This window comes from Anopheles bellator, chromosome 1, assembly GCF_943735745.2.
Source record: "Anopheles bellator chromosome 1, idAnoBellAS_SP24_06.2, whole genome shotgun sequence".
NCBI classification, from domain to species: domain Eukaryota; kingdom Metazoa; phylum Arthropoda; class Insecta; order Diptera; family Culicidae; genus Anopheles; species Anopheles bellator.
The window spans coordinates 42,224,782-42,247,748 of NC_071285.1; the positions used below are offsets into that span (position 1 = coordinate 42,224,782).

At 52.3% G+C, this 22,967-nt stretch overlaps 1 protein-coding gene across 1 annotated transcript in view; it reads right to left on the bottom strand.

Moving 5' to 3' along the window:
* The window catches only part of LOC131205698 (protein grainyhead), a 118,398-nt gene that overhangs the window by 45,659 nt on the left and 49,772 nt on the right, over positions 1–22,967 (bottom strand). The window contains exons 3-4 of the mRNA XM_058197912.1: positions 13,677–13,682; positions 380–521 (exon numbers count right to left, since the gene is read on the bottom strand). Of these exons, the coding sequence (XP_058053895.1) occupies positions 380–521; positions 13,677–13,682 (148 nt within the window). The remainder of the gene's footprint in view (positions 1–379; positions 522–13,676; positions 13,683–22,967) is intronic.

Genomic DNA, 22,967 nt, shown 5'->3' on the forward strand with positions numbered 1-22,967 from the left:
CGGTGAATGGGTGTTAAGTGGTCGGCGAGCAACATTGTAGCATTTTACATAATTTCCCACTTTTTTCAAGGATCTTCATCGCGTGCGATTGGATTGAATATCATCACGATCTATATTGGGACCTTAGGGCAGAGTATTGAAATTCCCCCAGCGATTGAATGATTCGATGATTAAATCGGTGCTCGAATCTACTCGAATCGATTCGAGCACCAGTCGGGCACTCCGAAGCCGATCGCGCAGCCGCCTCTGTTTCGATGGCAGCCAGAGCGAGATGACACCATCTCTCTCTCGGTGAGCCCCCACCAGCGCGGGGAACTCACCTGGCTGAGTGACGCGCGTTTGCGGAAACACGCGGTTACGCACACCACCTTCCACCTACCTTCTGGCTTCGGGGATTTTTCGGCTCCTTGCGCAGGTCTTCGGGTTCGCGCTTGACGCTGATCGCCGATTGGGCCCCGAGCAGCAGTCCCTGGATGTCCACGTCGAGGGGCGTGGTCTGGCCGTTCAGCTTGCTCGGATTGCTGATGGGCGACGGGAGGCAGCGGGGATGGCAGTGCGCAAATGAGACGACCGATAATTAAAACGCGCAAGTGCGCATTTGTTGCGACGGAATGCGGCGACGGAGCGTGCGGAAGAGAGAGAGAGAAAAGGAAGTTTCATTAGAGGCCATAAATTTTCCGATGTTATCATGTCGAAATATTCATTTGCTCGCCAGAACGCTGCTGTTACGCGCCAGGACCTCTCTCCGGTCCTGCCTGACGGCCACTTGAATGAATGAACCGGCCAGCCGGTGTTAACATGATTATGTCCTGTACTTGCGACAGTCCCGATTTTGCGACCAGTGCTTAGCTTGTGGCCGACCGAACTCTCCTTTTATTGATGTCATTACAATATTCAGTACACGTTGCCCGCGAGGTCCGTGGCCAGGTGAAAGCTCCGGTCACACAGTTGCCCGGGCGACGATAGTAAACCTTTATGGGTTTATGAATTTATGCGTCCAGTGCGTCCTGCACCGTGGGCCGGTGACACGCTTGCATCGCGCGTGCATTCGTAGTGACATCCCGGAACGAGATCAATCTCCGCGTACCAATTAAGGAAAAAAAAACTCCCGAAATGAGACCGAAAGGCGGCATCCTTGGCCAGGCGGAATGTGGCGGAATCAGAATTCGGCAGAGGAGCAATCTACATAAATTCATAATAAATACGGCACCCGCTGTCTCGCCCGGTCTTCCCCACCGCCCGGACCCCCGGGCTGATTGATCGTAAAAAAACAATAACAAAAATAAAACCAGAACCGATCGCTCCGGCGCACCGTCAGTCCGGGCGTTGGTTGAATGAAATTAAACCTCGGGCGCGGGTGCGGGGGTCCTTCCATATTTCCATGCGTTTTTTTTCTTTTCTATTTCATTCCCGCTCTGTTCAGATTGTTCGTCCGTGTGGACTTTGTGTTTCCTTTTTATTGACACCCCCCGAAAAACCCGTGGCTGGATGCGTGATATTTGGAGCGATCGTAAATATTTTTATGGCCCCAACCGATCGATCGATCCGATCGGGAAAGCTCGGCGGTGTGGTGTGGTGTAAACTTTACGGTATTTAACCACTCCCGGGTGGAGCGCGAGAAATTCGATTTGTTCGGTTCGATTATGATCCTCGGCCTTTTTCCGCCCGTTTCGTTTCGTCGTTTTAATCATAAAAAGCTGGGAGCGGAGGACGCAGCGGGTCGGTGTGATTGTAAAAAAGTTTACAACAACGTCAGGTGGTCGTCCGCTCGGGATTGAACTGTTTCAAAGAAAGTTATAGCTACGTGGTCGTCCGGGTCCATATCGAAAGGGTTTTTATGGGCACGGAGTCCGAAGGGGCACACGAAAGACGTCGCGACGTCTTTTGTGAGCATAATTGCTTGTTTTTAAAACATCATCAGAATTCATGAGCCAGTCCAGGTTTGGAAGCGGAAGCAAAGACAAAAGCAAAACAACGACGCCCTTTGCAGGCGGCACTGAAACTGAAGACCGCTTACGTCAAGGAGAGGTGAAGCATTAATTAGCTGCGTCTGCGCCAGGGCGAATATTAGAACGGAACGCTTCGCCGAGGCGCATGCCTTTGGGCGTGTAATGGGCTGTTTATGAGGGCCCATAGTGGCCGAGTCGGGGCCCGAGTAATGGTCGTCGTCGTTGAGTTTTGGTGGGCTCATTTCACTCGAAAATTGTCGCCACTGTCCAGGGACTCGGAAGGGCCAGGAAGTGGGTCGTAAACCCATCCATCAGCCGCTCGGCGACAGACGGCGCCACAATTGAGCAGCCATTTGCTCGCAAACTTTCGACACAAATCGGAAATCCCATGCACGCCAATTAGCTAGTAGCTCGGAGAGTGATGATGATGTTTTCATGAACTGCACGTTCGATCAAACAATCGCTAACGAACTGATCTGCCGGCCGGTGCTGACAAGGCTCCCGGGATAACGAAGCCGAAGCGTGTTTTGACAGTTCGTGTAATGTTTGATCGAAAAAGGCACACGGCCCCCACGTCAGCGGCGGTGCTCAATTTAACGTTTCGATGAAAAAGAGCCGCTCCGGTTCGGGTTCGGTTCTCATGACTTTCGAGCGGTGCAGCGGATTAATTGTGCCCGGTTTCTACACCGGGAAGGGCACCGACCGGCGACGGCGCAATGAAAGGAAATTAATCTGGGATTTGAAAGCGATCCTTTGCGACGACGACGATCCTGGCGCGGTGGTGATAGTTTCCAAATCAAACGCTACCGAACGCTCCGCTCCTTTCCTTCGTTCGGAAAGGGAAGAAATGGAACACAGGATTGCACTGCGCAACCAAGCTCGCTGGAAAACCTGGTGGACTCCCTGGTGGCCATAAATTATGTGTGTGTTTCTTTTCACCGCGGAGGATCCTGTGGCCCCGGGTCCCGAGTCCCGGGAAACCGTTTGCGATGCAAAGCAGGGATGCGACGCGAGCAGGGAGGAAGCAAAACGCCACGCCACTCGAAGGGGCGCGAAGCGCAAACGTTTACCGTTTCGGTGTGGCGGCATCGCTTCCGTTAATCATAACAATTCGGAAATAATAAATAATAATGAGCCGGCAGAGCTGGGCCGGCCCGGAATACTACCCCCGGGTGTGTTTTTTTCTGCGGGTCCTTGGGCCCTGGGGGACGGAATTGAATTATTGGACGAAAAGCGTAGACACTCGTTTTGGCGATCGGTCCTGGGGAACGTTACACCGAATGTAGCGAGCCTCGGCTCGATTTATCGAGCCGCGAAAGGGTTCACCAACGGAACAGACGTCAGGTCGTATTAGATCTGGAAACAAAGATCTCGATCCGTTGGATCCCAGGCCGACGATCGCACCCTCGCGGCTCTCTATAATCCACAGTAGCAGAAAGCAACAAGTTTCATCGGCGTTGGCGTTGCCCGTTCCCGGAACACGGCAGCAGAGCGAGCCGTAAGCCCCTAGGCGAAGACCGAGAGGTTACACGGACAATTTAAATCCCAGTTCCCTCAGCGGTGCCTGTCATTCGTTGGAATTCCGTCCGAGCAATGGAAGGATTATCGGTGGCTGCACTACACGCGGGAACTACTTCATCATGATTCTTTTTCCCTTATATTGGTTCTCTTTCTCCTTTTCTCTATTGTCCTCCAGCTCGGCTAGAGCAGGTGCTATGTAGGCGAGGGATACAAAATCGAAATCGAAACATCCTTTCGTGCTGGCGGCCTAAGACTAATGGCGTACAGACAGCAGGGAATTAGATCACCGACATGGTCTAGAGCTCTAGGGCTTCAGAGACCGAAAACTATTTGGACTCCTGCTGGAGGAATGTCTGCCATTTCCAAGCCCGGGTGCGCCGGAAGAACGGTAGCAAAGCGAGAGCGACTTCGGGCCCCGTAAAGTGGAAATGACAAAAATCAGTGGGGAGCTAGATCTCCTCGATCAAACGCGCTCGATAAGGATCGGCTGACGATAGAGACGGACCTAAATAACAACCATCATAAGAGGGAGAGCGAGAGAGAGCATTCGTCATTTTGTTTCTTAATTTTTTCCAAACAAAAAACAAATAGGCGAAGCAAGAATTCGACCCCTGCAAGGCAGTTGTTGTGGAAGCGACAGGGGAAAGCATCTTCAGCCCCCACGGAACGGAGGTTTGATCTCATTTATCGTGATTTAAAAATTAATCTCTGTAGCGATTTCTGGGACACTCACCGAGCTCACCGTGCCCGGTAGCCGAACCTTGGCAAGGCAGGCAAGGCAGCATAATCTGGCACATTTCATCGCTCGCGGAACTATTCGGATCGGTCCCTAGGGATTGTTCCGCTCGGCTATCCTGTCGCGCTATCTTGATTCAGTTGGACAGCAACAACAAGAAAAAAAAACACACACATCGTCTTAATTGGAACAAATGTCTCACGCCTGTCTCACGCTCCGCTGTGATCGGTCGATTGTCTGTCTGTCAATGCTCCAGGCTCCGGGCTCCTCTAATTCCGGACACAAAACAGTCCCGACGTAGACGTAAAGAAGTTGTGGGCCACATTCAACAGAGAGTGTTAAATATGTTTTAACGATGCATGGCTTCCCAACGGTACCTTGCTCTGATTATTCTTTTTGATATTCAAATTGGGAATATTTTGGGTTGGGTCGAGCGAAGAGCGGCGATCTATGATCGACGATCGAAGCTAATAGGTTGCCGTTGGCCGGCCTCGTGAGTGGAAAACTTTCTCACAACTCATCGATCATCGGCAGTCGGCAGTCGGTGATCGGTCGGACTGATGATCCTCGCCAATTTCTCCCGCCGAAAGTCGAGGGCCAGCCCGGGATGGGGGTCCTATTTATGCAAATGGCAGCCAGCTGCAGAAATGCAGTCGGCATTCCGGCGTGAAAGCCACCCGTTTTGCTATCAACTTGTTGCAGCTGAGGGGTGCATCCTTCCCATTTTCGGAGTGATCACTACAACGAGTCGGAGCCCCACGCGTATGTTGCGTGCGTGGACGACGGGACATCCAAGATCGATCACTGGCTGGCTGCCCGGTTCGTGATCACAATTTTCTCTTTGCATGAAAACGATGAAAATGTTCGCTTTGAACCGGGACGGCACGACAAGCAATTTGCTCGTCTCGCGCCATGCACCCTCCTCGTTTTGGGGTGGTCAATTTGTTTGAAATGCTAATTTTTCCCCGCAACGACCGCTGGCCGCCATCAATAGCCTGTTGGGTCGTACATTGTACGGCGCTCTCTACCTCTCGGAAAGGAGTAGCCGCCGTTAACAGAAATTACTCCTTTCTTTGGGCCTTTGAGCCATGTTCCATCAAAAGCCTCTCGAATGGGCCGATGTTGACAAAAGCCGTTCCCGGCGCTTTTTGTCAGCATCGACCCCGTTTCTCGTCAGCCCAAATGAGGGGGCCAATAAAACCACGCATCGCGACACGCAGTGGAGCGTTCGGAAACAACAATTCGGAAAAAGATTAGCCCGTTTCACTAGAGAGTCCTTTGTGATTCTAATGTGCAGCAATAAGCACCGGGCGGACGGGCGATCGATATCGATTTAATTTAAATTCCAAAAGCGGATCGGATGGCGATGCGGGTTCCACGTTGGAAGGTAAAACAATTTGGTGCAGAAACATCAACCAGGGGCGGATGCTGAAGAATAGAGCCCGAAAGCTGGCCGGCTGCCAGCGTTGTGTCCAATTTCTAATTTATGTCACCTCTTTTTTCCCCAACTCCGAATTAATCGAATTAAAATATTTCCACGGCCCGGGCTCCGGTCACGGCGCGGTCACAGTAGCGTGATCTCGAACTCGATTCGACTCCTTCGAGGATGCTTCTAAGCTCCATTATCCGGCCTGAGCTACCGTGGCCGAGGGATTCTATTCGCTTCCCTGCAGTCGCGACATTCACGTCCTTTGTTGGGAACGTGCATTGTGAGATTGTGATCCGCTTGCCAGTTGTTATAAACTCGTAGCTGAGTTGTTGTCATTTTGTATACTCTTGTAGTGACATGTAGTCACTGACAGATCACGACAACGTGAGGACCTCATATACAACTGTGGTCAAAAATATTAGAATAACCTTTTACAGCCCATAGTTGAGCTAGAAGTCGAAACGAAGAATGTGTTGAAGGCTTTTTCTAAAAAGAACTTGTCGACCCGTTTCGAAAATGGGAACAAATGTGGGCATTGGTGCATTGCATAGTGTAGGGATTATTTTGAACGATCATATCACATAAATTTAGAGGAATAAAAAAATATTTCTCGTGTCATTCAAGCGAATTCCCGATATTTTTTGCCCACAATAGTATGACAGTGAGCCGTGCAATATGGCTGACTGTTTGTGTGTTTGGGTTTAAAAATCCAAAGGCCAGTTCGAAATATTAAGCGATTCCCAGCTGTTATCGACCGCGGAACGGCTTCGGCCCGCATAATCACATAAACGGGCCACAATCGCTAACCATTCGGCTAAGCTTAGCAACCTTTATCGTAAATCAATTATTCAAAGCCGCATCGCGAAGATTGCGCCCACCGGTGGATCGGATCGGATCTCGTGAGTGTGACGCTTTCGTCACGAGCCCCGCTCGAGAAACCGAGGCGAAGGACGAACCGTCCGCAAGCTGGCGAAACGATTCACATTCCGAAACAAACGGCAAACGGATCTGGTGGCAAAAAGTGAACTCCCCGCTGACTTTTTTGTCGCCCCGGGGTTTTTGTGGCACTCCAGGAACCGGGTGGCCGTCCGCCGAGGGGCGGCCTTCGGCGGGCGCGGTGTGGAAAATGAATAATGTGATTTTAAAAGTTAAACTTTATTAGCGGAGTGTTAAGCCATCCATGCGTCGCGCATTGTCCACCGCGCTTCCTTCGGTGATCCTTGATCTTTTTTCGTCGCCTCTCTTTTGTTTTCACTTCGTTCACTTTCTTTCCCATTTCTCTCCCTGCCTATCTTTGTGTTTATCCTCCCTCGTAGATTATTCCTCCGTCCTGGCACCCGACGTTCCACGCCGGGGAAAGGTTTCTAATTTATTGGATTAAAAGCTATTCCATCGCCCTTCGACCGTGTACACCCCGGTGGGAAGGGTAACCGGAGGGGCCCTGTCCCGCGAAGGGAAAACCGTATCGAAAACGATTGAAGTATCGAAGAGACAAAATCCGGAGGCTCCGGATTCGCTTCACCGACCGCCTCGATCGCTTTCCACATCTCGAAGGGATATCAAGTCCCGCGTGGTTGCGCGTTAGGATAAGTGTCGCGTCGCGTCGCGCACGATTATCTACGCGTCCACACACGAAAAAGGATTCCCCACGACGGGCAAGCGCATTCGCTCGGAGCCGGTTACGATCGGACCCCGCCGGGGGCATAAATCAATGGGATTTTTTTGTTGATCCCACCCTTCGCCGCGGTGGACGATAATTTATTCATCGGCGCGCGATCCGGCAATCGATACCGAAAGTGGCCAGAACACAGTGGCGGAAATCCCAGAACCACCGGCCAATTCGACGCGGACGAGCGAAGGTGTTTCCGTGATTAAGTACCGAGAGTACGGATCCGTGTCCGAAGCGAATCGGATTGCGTCGGGAAGCCGGGGTGGCAGTTAGGAATCGATTCGTGGGTGTTAAATAAATTTTACATTCCTATCCCAACACTGATCGGCATCGTCCTAGTCGGGGCTATGCGGAAACGAACTGAGAGAGGTTTCGAGCGATTCATTAGGACTGTTAAAATTACATTAAATGTGGTAATGGGCTAGAAGAGACAGATCGTTGGAGGCCCTTTTGGGGGTGAATATATCAGATTGGAGAATTCAAATCTATCAATTTCTCGATAGATGGCTGTAATGATCAATCTTCCAGCAGCAAAAATCACAACAAAAAACAAAACAACAACCGATTAAAAACCAACAAACATCATGTATCGAGTTTCTATCCGCGAAGTTTTGGCCAAACGGAATGAAATCGACCCATTTGGTAAACGGATGCTGACGGGGAATGATAAATGGGTCACATACGATAACATTATGCGATCGTGGTCAAAGCGTGGCGAAGTGGCTCAAAGAAGCCAGAAAGATTCCGCTATGTATTTGGTTGGACTTGAAAGGAATAATCTATTATGAGTTGCTGATCTATGGTCAAACACGAAATTCAGATCCTTACTTTCAAAAAACTGGACCGTTTAAAGTTAGCGATTGACCAGAAATAGAATGGAAGAAATCTAGAAAAGGTTGTGAAAATCGATTACCAGAGTTTTCCGCCAATAAGGACCAACAATGCACCATCCAAATGGCAACAAATTACACAACAAAACATTGTAATTCTTTTTCCTCAACCTAATATAATACTTTTATCAGACCTTTTCGCTACTTTACGTGCATTGTGCATAAAACCACCCCGCACACAATCGGCCCAGCACAATCCAGATCCTGCGCTGCGCGGTCATCCCACACAGCAACGCCCGTGTTGGGTTAATCTCGGTGGTCTCGGCCCACAACCTCCGAGAAAATTGCACCTCAAACCCTCGCGGAAACGTCACAATCGGCGGCGGATGGCTTCCGGCGGGAAACGCTGACCGTTTTCAGCTAAATGCTATTCTCGCTCTCTCTCTCTCTCTCTCTCTCTCTCGGGCCAGCCACCCACTCGGGCCGGGCAGCATAACGATCATAACGGAACGGTGCATCGTGGGGTGGCCCGTCTGCAAAAAAGGTGGGTGTATCGCAATTCGCACTGTGGGTGGCCACCAGTGTTGATGCTGGGCCGGTGGGTCGGAGGGATTCTGGTGAAGATTATGCGCGGGCCGGCGGTCATGGCCGGACACTTTTGACACGCGCCGATGCGGTTGCGGCTGCGGCTGGTTATAAATTTAGATATCAGCCCGACGTGTCCGGCACTCCGGGGTCCGGAGGCACACCGTTAGGAATGCGTGGCAGGAGCCACGCGAAGGAGGTCGCAACCAGCGCAGCAACGCATAACTGTTCTTTTCGCCGCGCACCCAAGCTGGGGGAGCATATTTAAATAACAATTTGACACAAAAGAGAAAAGGAAAACAATGGACCAAGGGGCCGGCGAGGATCAGTGACCGGTGTAGGACATCCATATCGTTCGCGTGGTCCCATCCCATCCCATCGTGGGGCCATTATTGTTTGGGCCCATTTTTGGGTACCAATAGCAACAATGTGACCCGCCGGGCGGATGAAAGGCGCCCGTTGGCGCCCTGTGACCTCCGTTCGCTGGTGTGACAGGTGATGGATGAGCATGAAATCGCACCGCTGCTGAGTCACGTCGATGATTTATTGGTGGCCGAAAGTGTCGAGTGAAACGAACGAAAAGCTAAGAGGATCGCGGCACCGAACACACACATCGGAATCCTAGGAAAAGCGGCACGATGGCCGATTAAAACCGATAAATGGCCGCCCCGTTTAGCGGGGAAAGAATCCAATTACGCCAGGAAGAAACGCACTCAACAATACTCCGGACTTCCCGGGATTCGGGTCCCGAAATGGTGCTCCTTTTTCCACCCGAAGCATCCGACCTTTCCTTCCGAGTGTGCGCTGATCTGATAAAATTAATAGCAGCGCAAAATAAAAACAATTATCCTGCGCGGAGATAAGGCGCCCCCCCCCTCGATCGGCCCCCGATCGGCCCGAATCTCGGGCCGCGGAGACTTCAACGCAGGGCAGGGAACGGCCGCCGGATGAATAATGGATTTTAATCGCCCATCGCGAAAATAGTAAGCCATTTAAAGCGATGCTGCCGAAGGGATTACGGATTAAAACAATGCTCAATCGCCCGAAGCATGGGGCCACGCTCGGTGGTCCACCGTGCCTGTGCGAGGGTCCTGCGACGAGACAATCGAGCAGGCCGCTCGGTGTACCTTGCCCACTGCAGGCCACCGTCCTTGCCATCGGTCGGCAGCTTGTAGTACTCGTAGACGAAGGTGCCATTGTTGTTGTGGAGTTGATGAATTTGCTGCTGCTGCTGAGGATCGTTTTGCGTGTGGTGATCGTGTTGCTGGTGATGCTGTTGCTGCTGTTGCTGCTGATGGTGGTGTTGGTGTTGAATGAGGTTGAGAGTAGGCGAGATGGCACCGCCCGGATCCTGCTCGACCGGGCTGCCGGACGAGACCGGATGGCCACCGTTGTTGCTTCCGGCACCGATACCACCGCCGAGCATCACGCCCGAGCTGCCGGTTGACGGTGCCAGCGGCGACGCCTGTTGGTCGTAGTATCTGCGGAAAAAGATGGCGGTCAGGATCCGATTTTTTGCTTCCGGAACCCTGTCTGAGTGGAGTCCTCGCCTTACCGGGCGTAAGTGATCGCCTGTGCGGTGCCATTGTTGCCATTGCCGGTGGCCAGATGGATGATGTTGCTGCCGTCGGTTCCGGTGACACCGTGCACCGGTGACGGATCGGTCGACATCGGCGAATCGGTCGGATGTGCCGCCGTCGATTGAATCCGCCGTCTAGTGGTAGTGGAAAGCATTCGTATTGGAAGCATGGCGAGCGTTTAGAGATGAACGAGCCACGGGAAAACGAAACCACCGCTTCAGCAGGGCACCCCGAATTACAGCCCGTTCCGAAAAGGGGACAACATAAAATCCACGGGGAGGTGTGAACACGGAATTCTACGGGGCCCTGCCTAAAGCGTTCGCGAAACGCCAGAACACCTTGGAAGGGCTTGGCTCGGCGCGAGGTGTTTCGCCTCATTTGCATATCTATGCATGCGGAACTATATTTTGATAAAGGAATGAAAGAATAACAACCCGCCAGCCCGGCCCCGGCTCCGGCAAGGATTCTACTGTGAAAGGGGTCGACCTACCGTCGTCATCATCATCATCATCGTCAGCATCAGCGTCTGCACCCTACTGACGGAGGTGATGACGCGTTGCTTCGCGGGTTCGTTGTTCACTTTTTTGTCAAACTCCGCGGCACTCGCTGATAAATTTTCAAACTTACTCCACGAGAAAGAGTATCAAATTTCGTGTTACACTTTTTTGTCAAGTTCCCCGGCATAAAATAAGATAATTGCCACTGACGACGACGACGGGCCGTTCGGAAAAAGGCGGTCGCGGAGCTCTAACGGCGTAATTGCTTTACGAGGGACCGGGCGCTCGAGGAAGGACCCTCGCTTGCTATCGAGAGCAGCGCAAGCGATCACAACAACCGTTTAGCCGGGAACCCCCCCGCCACCCAAAGGGAGCCCTGGGCGGGCGCCACCATAGTCCCCACCGCACCCCGCACCCTGCACGATCGCCGCGCGCCACTAAGTATCGCTAATAATATGTAAAACAATTTTTATTTGTATGCTAATTCCCGCACCGAGTGCCATTAATATATTTCCCCCCTCCCCCCGGCGCTGACCGTAAATCAGCGCGCCATGTTTGCCATTTATCCGCGCCCGCCCAGCCCGCTCCCTTCTTTCCACCGGACCCAGGCAACCTGCCGGCACCAAGGAGTGTCGTGGGCACTTTCGGGACCTCGCTCTCCACCCGGGGCTCCGTCAATTTAGATCCGGGGGCTCGTGGTGGGTGATTTGTTAACCCTCCGATTGGCCGTGCACGTGTGACAGTAAGTGCGATTAAAGCACAACACGCGGCGGCCGCGTCCGTGCTCAACAAACACTTGGCCAAAGCGGCGCAGCAGTTGATCGATGGAAAACTCTGCACTCCCCGTGTGTCTGATCGTGGTGGGGTTGACCCACCGCACCCACCCACCAGGTGGCCGTTAATTTGTAGTGCGATAGTAAATTCCCAGTCCCCTCCGGTCGGTTGGGTCGAGGGGCCATTTCATGCGCCCGGGGTGAGCCCGTAAAATGTATGCAAAAGCCCGTGTTTTTTGCTTCCTAATCTAATCCTGTGGATCGGGCCCGGGATCGCGATCGTAGTGGCATGGGGCAGAAAGGGTAAGGTTGGCCGGGCGCCCTGTTTTATGACTCTATCGATCGATCGATCGGTGAGCAATTGATCGATTGCCTGGCCAGGATGCAGCAGGAACCACACAGTGAGTGCACACAGCCGCAAGCCACACGTGCCGGGTCGGAGCATAAACGTTATTTGCATCGCCCATTATGGAAATATTACGGGGGACTGCAATCCTGCCGATCGATCAAACATTTAAACACACGCTTCGGGCCCTGGGTCCTGGTGTATCCCCCCGCGATCGATCGATTTCAATTTGCACTAAACATTCTCTACGTGGCCAACGCAATCCATACGGGCAGGGCATTTCGGTTCGGTTTCCGGCACATTAACACTGGGCCGGGGTGTTGTGCTGTAAGCCACCGCAGGATCCGCATAACAAACAGTCGCATCGTGTATAATTTATGAACGAGACATGTGTGTGTCTCCGTGTGTGTGCGTGTGGAATATCTGACACATTGGCCGGTGGAAGCCGAGTGACCTTGAAGCGTATCATAAATTAAGCTTAATTTCACCCAGCTCCCCCAAGGGAGGGCTCAAGTTTCAATGGTTCCCCCCCAAAAAACAGCACCGTCCACCGTATAGACATGTCTTCGTATTTTATTCACCCCGCCGCGTGTGTATTGGTGCGTGACCTTTGGGTGTAAGGCGCAAAAACCCGGCAACACAGAAAGCGCGAATCGGAAACACCTGATCGGCCGAGGCACGGCACGGTCGAGATCGAGATCATCTTCGGGCTCGTTAGAGAGCCCCCGGGCGGGCGTCCAACTGACTGGGCTCCAACGGGTTATGCTCCGCGGCATGAGTTATCTTACGAGGACGACGATGCTTTGATTCGGGGCTTTGGGTATGTCCCAACGAGCACGGTCACGGAAACACACAAAAAGCGAACAGCAGAAAAGCGATGCAGCAGTAAAATCGAACCCTCGCTCCTCGAAATGTCATCTCCGAATGTTAATTCTCCGAATGCTCGGTGTCTGTCACGGGGAAAGGCGGGTCCCGAGCGGGCCCCAAAGTCCACCGGCAATCAAGAAAGATGAGACGCAATAGGAAATTTTATGGCTCACCAACGATTTCGATTATCAAATCGCATAATTTTGGTATCGCGGCGCGAGCGGCACCATCGCGAGCTCGAACCGATTTCTAATCACGCCCGGGGCCAGCCGATGGCCAAACGCGGGAAAATATAACTCTCCCGCCATTAAAGGCTGAGGCTGAGATAAAACCGCCGGGATCGTAAATAGGACCGCCACGGAACGGAAGCACCGCCGGTAATGGTGCGCAATTAATTGCGCCCGGCAGTAATTGAACCCACAAGTTCTTTCGTCGAGGCGCTGCGTACTTCCGCCCGACGTACGCCACTACCCGCTCTAATCGTCCCGCACGGTGGTGTCGCAAAATGCAAATCGCGGCTCCCATTCTTCGGTAGTTCGGTGCGACTTTAATTACTACCTCACGATGAGACCGACACCGCCATCATCGACGAACAAACGCCGGCCACTTCGGTTGACCGCAGGACATTGTCATTTTATGTGGCCCCGGCCCCGGCCCCGGCGACCGAACTGTTAATTACCGATCTTCGGCTTCTTCGTGTGACGCGCGTTCGTCGCCGGTCGCCGAGCGTTGGAGTCTTTCGTCCGATCGCACCTTGCTCTGGGAAAGGGGTTTTCGGTCGGTCGCAGTGCGAAATTAATAGACTTTCAATTGCATTTTAATGCCACCAACGCCGCGCGGCGTTAAGATGTCGGGACTTTAATGTACTGTGGCGCGTCAATGGAATACTCGAACTTGGTACTTGGGCAAGTGTGAGTGGCATTTATGCTTCTCCCTTTAATTTTTTATTATTATCAGAACGGATCGAGCCGTAGTAAGTTGGGGGCACTTAAGTTGATATTTAGTTGGTCCTTGTTGATCGGAGCCACAATAAATTCATTCTAATCTCCGTAAAGTTCCCCACACGCCACTGCTACATTTCGTCAACCGCAAAGTCACGCAAAGCAGCGACCAATGTGATCGATCACTGGCTATGTTCGTATGTCCTTGCCAATGGAAAGATCACCGTAAACCGGGTACCGTAAATAGCACCGTGAAATTGCACATTCCACGCAGTAGCGCTGGGGCCGAGATTCGAGCTACTGCGCCGGGCCAGGAAATAAATCTTTCCAGCGGCCACTTGCCGGAGTATCGCGAAAGATAGCGGACACCTGGCTGCCTGCGGCTGCTAGCTGGCTGCCGATGGGATCAGAGTAGCGTAGCGAATGCTGCTTTTTTCGTTCGCCTCCGCTTTTGATACACTTTTTCGATTCGTCGGCCGATGAGTTCTTGACCACTGGCGTATGTGGGTAGCCTGGGCGCTAATGTTTCCGCGCGGCAGTTATGCAAATACAGCCACCGTTTACTGATGCCTGAGATGAGCGTGCGTGCCCACCGTGATGTTTGCGACACGCTTCCGGCACTCTGGTCGGAGTCGGAAACGAGGACTACATATGATAATTAATTGAGCTGTCCGCTGTAGCCAGAATATTTTGTGCCATTTGCTGCCGGGTGGCGAAAAAACGAAGCGTAGCATTGCTTCGAAGTTGCCCTTTTTGGCGTTGTAAAACAAAGCTAAATTTTAGCCCCGGAATGTGACCGCGGCCCGGGGCAAAGCCGGGGCGTTCGTTTGTAGCCAATTAATTATCTCGCATACCGCGCGGCCACCATTCCTTTTTTTTTGCTTTGCCTGCCCACTTTACGGTGTCCTTCGGACAGGCGGGGACACGATTCTAAGCCCGTTGTTTATTGATATATCAAACCGCAGCCGACCAGAAAATGGCAACACGAAAGCCGCACTCCGATAGAAATCGGAAGTTGTGTTGCCAGCGAGTGAAGCCGTTCCAAAGGAGCAATGAAGTCTCCAGACCCTATCGGACGGCCTTGCCCACCACACACGTTACACAATGGAAGCGAATAAACGGTGTTGTTGTCAAACGGCTGCGGCTATTGCGAGCCGCGCAATTGACATGCAGCAAACGGTTCAATGCAAAACGCTTCGAAGAGAAATGCGCCGCGCCGAGTCGCCAACTTCCTTTGGCTGGGCGCAAACAATAACGCGACGCAAAAAGCTCGTGGGACTTTGATCAAGATATTCGCGACCCGTTCGGACCGGGCCGGGCTGGAGTGGGCCACTTTCGCGTCACCGCCTTCGGGCTCCGCGGCCGAACAGAACACCGTGCTGTTCTTTTGCTCCGTCGGTGCGCAAGACACGGGCCCGCAGCGCCCTCGCTGATTAAATGCATAATTTTTCATAAACGCCACCCAATGGCAGCAGCAACATATATTTTTTTCTTCTCTTTTTTGCCGACAATCGGCGGTAATTATGGCGACACCTCTGGGGCCCTTTTTTTCGGGCCCACGGGAACCGGGAAACCATTCACCGGGCCCGCCCGGTGTTACCCGCCCATTATTGGCTTTTCCTTTGCACCGCGGCTAGTCGACGGTTATGTAAACGGTGATGCCGTTTCCCGTCGATGCCGGCCGAATCGCCGGCACCGTGAGCTCTCAGTTCGGGGTATTTGTAAAATGTAAACCGTTTTCGCCAAGCCGGGACCATTCTTCGCACTTCCGGTTTCCGCGTGTCGACGGGACGGGACACTCGCGCGGCGGATTGTTTGTCATCCCTTGACGCAAAGCGGAGCCGGACCGAAGAGCGACCGAAGTGAGCATTGGCCAGGAGTGCCTGGCTCCCGCTGTGGGGGGTTGCGCGTTTCGCACCTGCAGGACACGCGGTTCCGCGTTGCTTCCCATGATTAAAACATGCCTCGAGGATAGGTTTGAACCCCGCGCAGGCCGCGCCAATATGGTAGTTGCCCGAGTTTTATCCCACTAATTTCGGGGACGGCCGGGAAAATGTGGGAAAATGTTTCCAATTTATTCTCAGTACTTTTTGATGCGATGTTCACTTCAAAACCGGTAGAATTTATTTTAAACTAACTATTTCTTTGAGGCTATAATTGCAATATTGCATAAACACTGTGGCCATAAGGAAACGAGAATTCTAATTTGAATTTATTTATGGTTACGTTAAAAGTAAACTCGTCGTTTTTCATAATTCCACACTCGGTTTAACAACGCAGTTGCAATTCAATAAATTAATCCAGTTCCATTAAATTTTGCGTGCGAAATGTAATTTTTGCTCCCATAAAGGGTTCAAAATGTTGAGAAAGCCCTTCGACGAGCAAGCTCTATTGAAGAGTTTATAAGTCAGTTTGTCAACATCAACCGCTACACGTCAATAAAATCAGTGATTTCTTGCTCCATAATCATCTATTGACAGTCCAAGTTAGAAAGGGCGTTGTTAGAATATCGAAAGAATCAAACCATTTTAGGTGACAGTTTGGGACTCAAAAAAGGGAAATGTCAATTGATGTCAAAAACGTGACGTTTTTGCATCACATTTCGGTGATCATTTCGCCACCAAACTCAAGAGGCCGCTCGGTGGACACAGTTTTGAATTTATAGCAGAGATAAAAACCGAAACGAAGAACGCATTGAAGGCTACGCCGGAAGAAGACTTTACGACATGATTTGAAAACTAGAAAAAAACCGAAAGGCATATTTTTATTGCATCCGGCGGGACTGATTTGAAGAGGATGAAATGAATTTAGAAGAATACATAAAGAGTATTTAATTTCTATGCAAATTCTCGCTTTTTTTGCCACAGTAGTATATTCATTTTTCCGTAGTAAGATAGACATTCTAACCAGTGAGAGCATCTCACGTTGCCATGATGATTATGTTGCGATCAATCGCCTTCTACAATCGACACAATCGAACAGTTCACAACGGAAGCCAGGTATTAGATCCCCAAAAAAGGCAGCATTCATTTTTTATGTTGGATTAGCGATTCGATTAGACGATCGATTTAAGATGATTCGATTTAACTCTAAGATTTAACACGGCCAATCAAATAAATAGGCTTCGGTCAACCGGCGCTCAACTGCGCGAATTGTCGCAAAGATTAATCGGAGTCCATTACGGTGGCCGCCATTATCAATCGCGGTAGCCGCGCAGAAGCAAAGAAAGCGCAGAAGCAAATGAAATTTGGCAGCGGCCTACCGAACGGCGAAGAAAATAGTACACCCTTCCCCCGTGCCCACCTAATCCGCGTGCCGTCGTCTGACCGCGTCTGAGGCGCAACATGTTGCGTCTAATGAATCGCTACCAGCAGTGCGCGATTTGTGGTTGTCAGTTGGTTGTCCCGAAACCATTAGTAATCGAACCGTTGGCGGTCGCGACGCGGACTCGTGGACCGTCTCGTGTATGTGTTTCTACGTGCCACACGGCACACCACCCAATTCATCTTAGTTTCGCGACCGACCCAGTTAAGGATACTCTCCCGCCCAGTGGTGGTCAGTGCGAGCAAATCGAGCACGCTCCGAAACCGGAGATCGGCACGCGGATAAGCCGGAGCTCGTCGTCCAGCCCCGGGTGACGGAAGCAAGCACCAGCCAGCGGGGTCTCGAGCTCCTCTCGGGGCTCGCCAAGAGATTGGTGCGAATTAAATTGGCTTTGAATAAACTGTTCCGTGCGCTCGGAGCCCGAACCTGGGAGATGTGGGACCCCCCTAATTAATGACCTCAACAGCCTATCGCACAGCCACGACCGAGTGTCTTATCAAAGCCACCACGGGACCTCGGGAGACCCAATCATTATTAATATGCGCCAAATATGGAGCGATCCCTGGCGCGGTTCGTGGGGGCTCCGTTGTTTTGTCGCACCGCCCAGCCAAACAGTGATTGATCAGGAAGCGAATAAATGCTGGCGTGACACGCCGACAACGATCAGGCGTTTATTTTTTGTGCTGTTTTTATGTAACGCAATCTATCGGAGCCACCGAAAGTGTGTCAACTTTTGAGGTATTAATTTCTTCGCAAAGCTAGAAAGTTGTCGAGGGCGATCTGCGCTAACGAAAATGTTTCACCTGCCCCAGGGTCCGGAATTGCACAAATAAGACAGGTTCAACTTATCAAGATCGCGCGAACCCGCTGCGTAATCGGTGAGCATTGGTGGCGTTCGTCTAATGATATAATTGATTGCTACACTCGATTAGTCCTATCAGCCGGTGCCGATCGATCCTCGCCCGAGTGCAAATCTCGGTGCCGATTGCAGGCGAGAGTGTGTAGAGCAAGTGCACCCAGCTACCCACTGCATCCTATGCTACCGATAGGACCTCGCCCTTTCGGAGCGATCGATAAATAATGATTCGTCTTCGACCGACCCGAGGGACACACGACGGTGCAACAACGTTTCACCATGGTCCCTCTTCCTGCCCGCGCGCACACACCCCATTCGTCACCTTCCTTCGCTTTACATAATAAATTATTCGATATTAATTATTGGCCTGCCGTGTGCGCGCTCGCGCTGCGGTCCGCTGGTCACACTGTCTTAGATTTGTTATAATCCGTTTTCTCTCTCGCGTCCCTGCTGCGGGCACAAGTGGTGGTGCTGGTGTCCGCCGCAGCAACACGGGACACATGCAAAACCCGGCCCGGGCCCAGCCGGGCGTGGAGAGTCATAATTAATTTACCACCAGCACCGAACGAACATGCGATACGCGAACGGATAGGAAAGCGTCACACATGCGCGAGACGCCAGCTTGACGCCAGAGTCCTCGGTTGCGGTGTAGCGGTCTCGAAAATGGAACAAACCAAATTACGTACGTGATCCTTGGCAAAATAATATTTTTGCGCGGACATCACGCGGACCGCTGACGTAAAGTTGATCCGTTCGGCAGTTACAAATCGATTCTCACCGCGCAAGGACCCGGCGGTGGCGGAGTGATGAACGAACGCGTACAAGTTCGTCCCTTTTCCGCAGTGATGCTGCCAAAGCATTATGCTTCGCCACGATCGGGAAGGGAAATACATGCAGCGTGAAGATCTCACGCCCGGACAACCCGGGGACCCGGGGCTCATGGTGTGTGGTGGGCTCTCACCCCACCCCACCCCCGGGAGGCAAGCACTCGAGGGGCTTATAATATGCAAATTAGAATAAATTTATATTCAAATTGTAAACCGTGTCCAGCGGTCGGGGCTCGTCGCTTTTACGGCCGTCGGAATCGTCTGCCGCGCAAGCGTAACAAGTGCCGTCGTCGTCGTCGTCGCGGTGGAGACGAGGCTGGCCGCGCGAAGGGATTTGTGCGTCCGATCGGGCGGCATGATGAGTTATGAGGTGCTGCCCGCGCGCTCGGCCCCTGTTCACCTGACATACGCACCGCGCGATCGGTTTCCTTTTTTAGCCAACGATGGACGATGTTTTTTGGGTACGATTCGGTGTTTCCCAAGATTCCCTCTCCAGACGAAATGTATCGATAACTTTCATAACGCTCGCTTGCCAAAAAGGGTGGTTTACTTTTAGAAACTTTGGCCATGAAACGCTTGCCGCCAAAAAAAAAACGCTTCGTTGTTTGCAAAGTAAACCGATTTCGGTTTGCGTAATTTTTGCGCCGAGACCTGCGCGACCTGGGGCCAGCGGTCGGGCAGGTTGCGGAAGGGCGGCGGCTTGTATGTTAGCGCTAATGATTATTTATGTGTTGCAAACACGCGTGCAACACCGTGCGCGTTGTCACACCGTCGGTTCCGTGCCGTGGCCCCATGGCTTCGGCTGTCAAACGCGCTGTCCCCAGAGGAGGAGGAGGAGGAGGAGGAGGGCCCAGGAACGGGGTAGAGTAGGCGCATTCCTTCCGGCTACACAGGCATGCGAACCGGGCCCCGGGGAGATTAATGTGGCCCGATCGAGAGATGAACGAGAGCCCAGCGGCAAAGTAATGGCCAAATCACTCGCACCCGGGGTACAGATTAGGGAAGAAAAATTAATTCTAAAATCTGTGTCCTCGCGGGTGTCACCGACCGTCGGCCGTCTCTTGCCCACTCGCGAGGCCGCGATGTCTTGTCCGATGAGCTTAGAAGATACTGTCGTGGCGATGGGGTCTCTCAGGCGCAGCCTCCCACACGGAGAAACGGGCATCGGGCGGCCACCTAAATGACACTTGCCGGACCTGCCCGGAGTTATTAATGATGGCTTGGCGCTGGCTCGTTCCCCGACCCACCGACACGGTGACGAAGATGAAGTGGAGTCGATTGGTGGAGATTTTGGGCAGCCTCAGGGGGCTTCTTGGACTTTTCGTCACATTCCTGGTGACGCAATAGTTCTTCGAAGCGGCCTTCGGAGCGGAGCGTTCTCGAGATTCAATTTGCCCAAGATTGGCCGCGGGTTCTACAAACCCCTTCGGAAATCAACAGGTACGGCCAGAACCCGCCCGGGGCTAATAAGTACAAATTGGATTCGTTATCCCAATTAATGGAATTTATACCCTGCCCAGGCCGCGCTGCTGGAGCCAAGATGAGCCTTGCAAGGCATCCAATAAACCGCGCCAAAAAAATCCGAAACGAACGCCGAGGATTCGCCTACGACCCCAGGCGGAGAGTGTTTAATTATGAGCGCTGCCATTTTGGACCCGGGGGCACAGGTGTCCCGGCCAGGCCGGCCAGGGCCCCGACCCGAATATGTTTATGTGTAGTTTTTTTTTCGGACCATTCGCCTTTGTTTGCCCCCTTAATAGCTGTGATATTTCAAAAGTGAATAAAAATAGGCTCAGGGGGCGATGCGAGACCACATACTGCGTGCGGCCGGCGAAATGGCCGCCCCGCGGACTTAATAGGACCCCCGCGAGACCGCCCGAATATGCTGTGGCGGTGCTATTACGCCGACCCGGTTTTATGATACCGTAACCAGTGGGTTATCAATTTCCGAAGACGATGAAGCACCCCCGGAACCCACTTTGCTTATCGTGGCACGGAGTTTTGGTTCCGTTTATTGTCCGACCCGCAGATCAAGGACACGATAAGCGTGTGCTCGGCCCCATAAAGCAATCAATACGCGCCAAATGCGCGAGGCTCATCGGCACGCCTTGGCGCCTTTCGGTTCTCGGGCTGTCAGGGGGCCGACATTAAACGACTCCATTCTCGACGAACCTGCGAAGCAGCGTGCAGACCAGCGGCGGCACACCAATGTAGAGCGTTGTCCGCAGATTAAATGAAACAAAAAACGAATTATCATTCCCTTCGAAATGCGCCAGCTCTAAAGGCTGCTTGGGGCGAGGAGGTTCTCCAGAGGATCGGCGCCGTGCTGGGCCCCGGCGGGGCCGGTCTCAAGGACGCGATCGGCGGCGATTTGATAAATAATTTACATACATATCCAGCGGGGGCTACGGCGAAGCGATCGGCATCGCATTGCCATCGGCCGCGGCCGCGTAATGTCGATCGATCCGTTCGACACACGACAAATGACTTCCTTCTCGCGCTCTCGCAGGAGAGCCTATTAAATGCTACTACGCGCCACCGCTGGCAGTGAAGTATGTGATTTTCAATTATAAATTCCATGTTGGGCCAAGATCAAAATCAAACACCCAGCTCCCAGTCTCATTAGCCGCGTAGGACTGCTCAATTGCGCTCGGGGTTCGATTGGCCGCAGGCTCAAGATGTGAATTTTAATTGGGGTTTATGAGCAGGAAAGAAACACAAATACATCTCAAGAGTTTGACAATAATATGCAAACACACACGGAACACGCTGCCCAGAACCTCTGGCCCAGACCGGCCCGGGCTCTCTAACATTGTAACGGTCGACGGACACTCTTCATCGCGTTGTGTTGGCCTTCGGAAGGAATTTGACATTTCCACCGCCGACGCCACCGTCCACATAAAGCTTCCAGCCACGATCGTGGTATTTGCCGTGGACGCCATCGCCAGCGTACTTGACGCAAAGCCGTCGATCGACCGTATCGCGCAGACAGACCGACAAGCGGAGAGCGGTAATCGGATCCGATTTGTACCCTTGTTGCCGACTTCCCCGTTCGTCGTGGTGCGGTCGTTGTTCCTTTTCCTTTCAGCATCCCGCAGGCCGCAGACGGAGTCCGCGGGACATCGGTGTGCCTGAGCCTGTGTGAGCCACACCACACACAACAAGGATGCGGAGTCATTGGTGGAGTTTGGAAAATATTAAATTTCATCGTTTCGGTCTCGCGAACCGAAGAATTCATGCTCCGTTTTTTTCCGTACCAACCGTCCATCAACCGTGTGATGTGCCCTAATTTTCGGGATGCTGTCCTGCCCGTGGACCAGCTAGAGAGCTAATTGGTGCGACGGTTCCAACCACGGCGTAACCGCGTTTCTTTGTGGCCCGAGGTGCTAATGAAGGTGTACGAAGCCGGAGATCCTAGTTCCGAGATCGACCGGGTATCCGATTTCAAGGGGGAGCCGTCCTTGCAAACGGAGCTTCATGCGCATGCTCAGACGACCTACCGAAGAAAGGACATTCCACGGTGATGAAATCAATTAGGTTCTACGAGGTATTCCTTCCTTCGATTCCGATTCTATTTAATCCCTGCCGTCTCCGTTTATTCTAATTTCATTTGAGACTTCTATAAAACGATCAACAATAGTGGGGCATTAAGTGTGTGGCAAGGATCATAAATAAGTGTTGATGCCCCCATGATAAGGATCAACTTCTTCTGAGGCAGTTACGGACCGGAGATGCGCTCAAGCGTGACATCATCTTGCGGTTAGTTGGGCGGAGAAATAGAGCGAACGGAGTGACCGTGCGCACTCGAGCGCAACGATCGCTAGATGATCGCCCCAGGATCGTGTCCTATTTTCTTACGGCTTCATTACTTTCACGGTTACCCCGCGCTCGCGCCGTATTTGAGCAACTAATTAACACATAAACTATAACGTTTTATTCGTGGCGATAAGTAGCCGTGGCATCGTCCTGGCAGAGCGCGCCGGAGGACGAGCCCGCCACTCCGTAAATGTTTACGACCTTTTACAGCACCGGCCGCTCCGCAAGCGACAGATTATGCGCAAATCATGGCCCGAGCCCCGAGCGCAGCGCATTAGCGAGCGATGGCTCCGACTTTGCGCTTCGGCGCTCCGGCAGGAAGCCGGCGGACTCAACGGGCTTATCTTTCGCAGAAACGTGTGCTACGGTAGAAATCTATATATATAAAAGAAAGTCGCCTAAAGGTTACACAATTCATAAC